We start from the raw sequence: 4,277 nt of genomic DNA on the forward strand, positions 1-4,277 counted from the left end.
CATTTAAATATTATTATCTAAGAAATTCTTCTGAAATGTAAATTTTCAAATTTCTTTCGTGAAAAATATATATTTGTAAAAATTAGAGCTATTTTTTAAATATAGATAGATATATGAAAAGTTTTGCTCACTTTATTTGAAATTTTTTTCCTGTTTATTAAACCAAAAGTCAAAACCTCTAAGAAATCCGTGGAAGACGTGGCGACTAGTGATTGGCTACATATCCCGCCCTTTGTTCTCCATAAGTACGCTGCAAACTAAGATATTAGAAGGCGGTGCCGGCGGTGAATGTCTATAAGGTTCCTAAATCACCCTTATACTTCCAACAAATTTGCATGGACTATCAACTTCCAAGTAGCGAGGGTCAGGCAGTCGTCAGAGGGGTATTTTAGAGATTTTGACCAAAAAATGGCTGATTGGGGTTCTCAAACCCCTTGTTTTCCCGCAACATGGAAAAGAAAAGAAAAGCAATAGCTTGATTCAACGAAAATTACTGAGAAAGGTAATTCATTTCTCCTTTAAATTTGTGGAAAAATTAGTTATTTGTCTTAGTAGATTCGTGATTATCCTTTATGTTTATTTTGTTTAGTCTTATAATTGGATTAAATTGTAGTCTTTGAAGATAGGAACTCGTTGAAGTCTTGTTTGGCTGCTGAGAAAATGTGTTACAGTGACTTTTATTAGTTCAAATATCAGTATAAATGGGACCGAGAAAGCGAAAACCCCCTTCATTATTGAACCCTTGATGTGATTCAGCTTTACAATTGAGCTTAAATTTTGTCATAACAACAAAATTTTAATTTCTTTATCATTAATTAAAAATGCAATCAATAGTCAGTCTATGGGAATGAACAAAAAAATGAAAAAATAAGAGATTTTGTTGGATTTTCCCTTCTTGGACTGGAAGCTATCTTTAATTTGATAATGCTCTAAACTATAATATTCCTGACGCGGAATGAAATTCCGGCTTAAGTTCTATATGAAAAAGATTTTGCCTAATCTGTGCAAAGCAATTTTTCTGTTGATACATGAATCTGTTTGTAATTGCTGTTATCTTTTATAAGAATGGTACTTGAGTACCAAAACTGATATATTCCGGGAAGTTGAAGAATAGAGCTATGAATACCAATTTGAATAGCCTGTTTATACATTTTTAGTGTTGACTTATTCAAATGTTCTGTAATCATCATTGAATCTGCATGTTTGAAACTGATTTATGAAAGAGATTCTTTTATAGTCTTTCAGTTCTTTTTTTTTCAAGTTTCTCTATCTTTGTGAATTGTGATATACTGATATGAAGTTGGGTAGTCCTTGCTTATTTTTCTTGTGATTTTTCCAATAGTGTGCGGATTGTGATGTATTTCCAGTCCACTGGCCAGAACCAGAGACCCAGAGGGTTTAATGTCAAGCAGGCCTTTAAGTTTACATTAACTTTAGCCGTTTGCATCTGGTTGCTATACCAATTCAAGCATTCAAACAACGAAAAGGATGTTGGGAGTTTACAAAGTGAAGGAAACAGTGTTATGATATTGGGGCGCAAAGGGGATGTGGAGTTGAATGATAAAGGTTTGTATGTGTCTGACTTGAAAGATATAACTCTTGAAGCGGAAGGAAAACAGAAAGATAGAGGTGGCGGAGATGATGATTTGGATGGAATTGTTGATGAGAAAGGGGAAAATGAATCTTTAGACAAGGGAAATCAATACATTCATGGCGATGTCAAGACTAAGGTAGAGGAGGGGAAGAAAATGGAGCTAGAAATACCATATAATATTTCAGCAAATAGTGAAAAGATTGAAACCGAAATGAGAGACAATGATAATGAAGTTTCCAGTGAAGATAATTCCCGAGAAGGACTACAAAATTCAAAGAGAATTGTGTCCAAACGTGATGGGCTAGGGGATGAGCAGGACCAGAAAAGCCAAAATATTTCTGATGAAAGAGGAAATAAGAGTGGTGGTAATCTTGTTGAGCAAGGAGATGACAAGGACTTGGAAAGTTACACCAAAGAACTACAAAGAGATGAGGAAACAAGTATTGGTGCTCTTAAACAAGGCAAACATGACGAAACAGGTTCAAGCAAAGAGAATGAAGATAAAAACCTTGGAAGTAAGGAGATAACCAAGCATGTGAATGGTACAGAGAATGCCACTGTTCTTGGCTCAAATGAAGTTGCAAATCAATTACATGGCTTTCGTGATGAGAATGGTGTTCCTCAGGGTGGCAATGATCTTGTAGAATTCACATTGGCTAAGTCAAGAGATGGTCAAGCAAAGAATATTTTACATCAAGAAACCGTCTCAAGTTTGAACCATACAAGTCAGATCACTAAAGGCCCCCAAATTGAAGAAGGGGCACCTAAATCAGAAAGAAATGCTGCTGATACTGAAACAGAAACTCAGAGCAAAAAAGAAGGCTCAAAAAGTGATGCAGTTTTAGATGTAGGAATCGATTCTGAATCTAAGTTTCAAATACAGAAATAGCACAAGCAAGATAGTGTAGTTAGAGATTACAAGAGATATAAGAATTATATAAGCTGAGATGAGTATAATATGTGATATTATCACTTTGTTTTCTTTGAGGCTGTACAATATATGTACAATATACTTTGAGACCATGATCTAATGTAAAGCTTTTATATTTAGGCCTTCCGTTGTAGCCTTCTCCTAGTGAAATCATGGTGCATGTATGTTGCATTTTATCACCTTTTGCGCCTGAACAGTACTTGAGGAACAATTTCAGTTTCAACTAACGTTTATTTGGCGTGATCTTTCATCCCATTTTTACATAATACCATCAGGGTAATTCTTCCAGCTTCACTGCTATTGAAGACTAGACTGATGAAAGACTCAGCTTTAATTATGGAACCAAGCGTTTAATGTTTTGGAAGCTTGGATCATCCTTGCCAGGGGACATGGACAATTTTTTTGTTGTTGTGTTGTCAGAATCATTGTTGTTGTTTTCTTCTTGACCTACGTGAGTTGCAGAAGGACATTGTGGCAGTACGGCCTGTTTTTGAGTGACATGATGACAATTACTAGTTGACTTGCCTTCGATCTAGCTATTGCTTTTCATTTTAGTTTTTGGCTGACAGTGTCCAATGTTTTCAGAAAACCTCTGGTTCTAATAGGTTACAACTGCTGATATTTTTCTAACTTCCATGAAATTTGTGGCCGCCTCAAGCCTCGCGATTTTAGCACCATTCAAGGTATAATCATTGCTCTTCTAGTGTTGAATATGATTTCATATCATTATGTCGTTAAAACACAGTTTTAGAGCTAGTGGAAACGATCCTGCCAAAGTGACAGTGGTTGGGTAGTCTCAATCTAGGATCTAAATGCATGGACTTAAGACATTTCATGGAAAAATATGCTTCCTCAGTATCTGTGCATATCATACCATCATTTTATTTATTAGGATATTACCTTGTAGTATTTGATAGGGTAATTTTTTTGGATCCCTTCCTTTTGGACTCGTGGCTTGTAAAAATTTCCAAGACAAACCCGTTTAGGTGATTAAGAAATATTAAGCTCACCCAGTACCCATATGCAGCTTATAATGTTCATATTGAAAAGAAAAAAAAAAAAAAAAAAACTTCTACATTATTGTTGATAATGAGGACGTGAAAAGCATTGTTTACTTTAGATTTTTTATTTTCCTTATCACAACGTACGAAGCTCACCGACAAGTTTTGTGAACCAAATAGATATTTTTGGCTCGTTTCAGGACTATAATTCAAGTGACCTTAACGTTAAGAACAGTGGAAATTTCAACTAGAAATCATTGATCGTTTTCTGGTAGCTTAAAAGTGTTGGAAAAATGATTTTCCAATGAAAACTAAATGAAAGTTAGGTGGGCCATATTTTCCATCGTAGCATTAGATTGATAGTAATAATCTCAATCTCCACGTTCCATAAGGCTGTGTTTGGAAGTCAAGAATGTGTGGGGATCTACAGCCATAACCAAACTTCATTAAGTTTAGAGATGTCCTGACCGAATTACTAAAAAGAAAGGCTAGAATTGGACTGACATTATCGTTTTTGTTTACACTTCTGCTGATAAGATTGAGACCCAACATTTTGATGCAATCTGAAATAATTAAGTTCACCACAAAATTTGTTCTCCCCCTTTGATAAACCCACTTCATTTTTGGATATAACCTATAAAGTTGATAGAAACATGCTCAAAAAAAAAAAAAAAATCTTTCCACATGCAAAATGATTTTAATTAAGCAAATCATTTCAATAATAGTGGCTTTAAGCCGACATATGCCTTAT

General features: G+C 34.9%; 1 protein-coding gene across 1 annotated transcript; it reads left to right on the forward strand.

The window, feature by feature from the left end:
- Positions 1 to 268: 268 nt before the first annotated feature.
- LOC111285492 (uncharacterized) lies at positions 269 to 2,651 on the forward strand. The gene is made up of 2 exons (XM_022874976.2): positions 269 to 502; positions 1,343 to 2,651. The coding sequence occupies exon 2, from the start codon at positions 1,356 to 1,358 to the stop codon at positions 2,481 to 2,483; it is 1,128 nt and encodes a 375-aa protein (XP_022730711.2). The 5' UTR covers positions 269 to 502; positions 1,343 to 1,355; the 3' UTR covers positions 2,484 to 2,651.
- Positions 2,652 to 4,277: the final 1,626 nt, after the last annotated feature.

This window comes from Durio zibethinus, chromosome 6, assembly GCF_047325235.1.
Source record: "Durio zibethinus cultivar Kanyao isolate XHJ-2024 chromosome 6, ASM4732523v1, whole genome shotgun sequence".
Lineage (NCBI taxonomy): Eukaryota > Viridiplantae > Streptophyta > Magnoliopsida > Malvales > Malvaceae > Durio > Durio zibethinus.

What these genes read in the sequence shown, in the direction of transcription:
- LOC111285492 (XM_022874976.2), top strand. Translation starts at nt 1,356, where the DNA reads ATGTATTTCCAGTCCACTGGCCAGAACCAGAGACCCAGAGGGTTTAAT.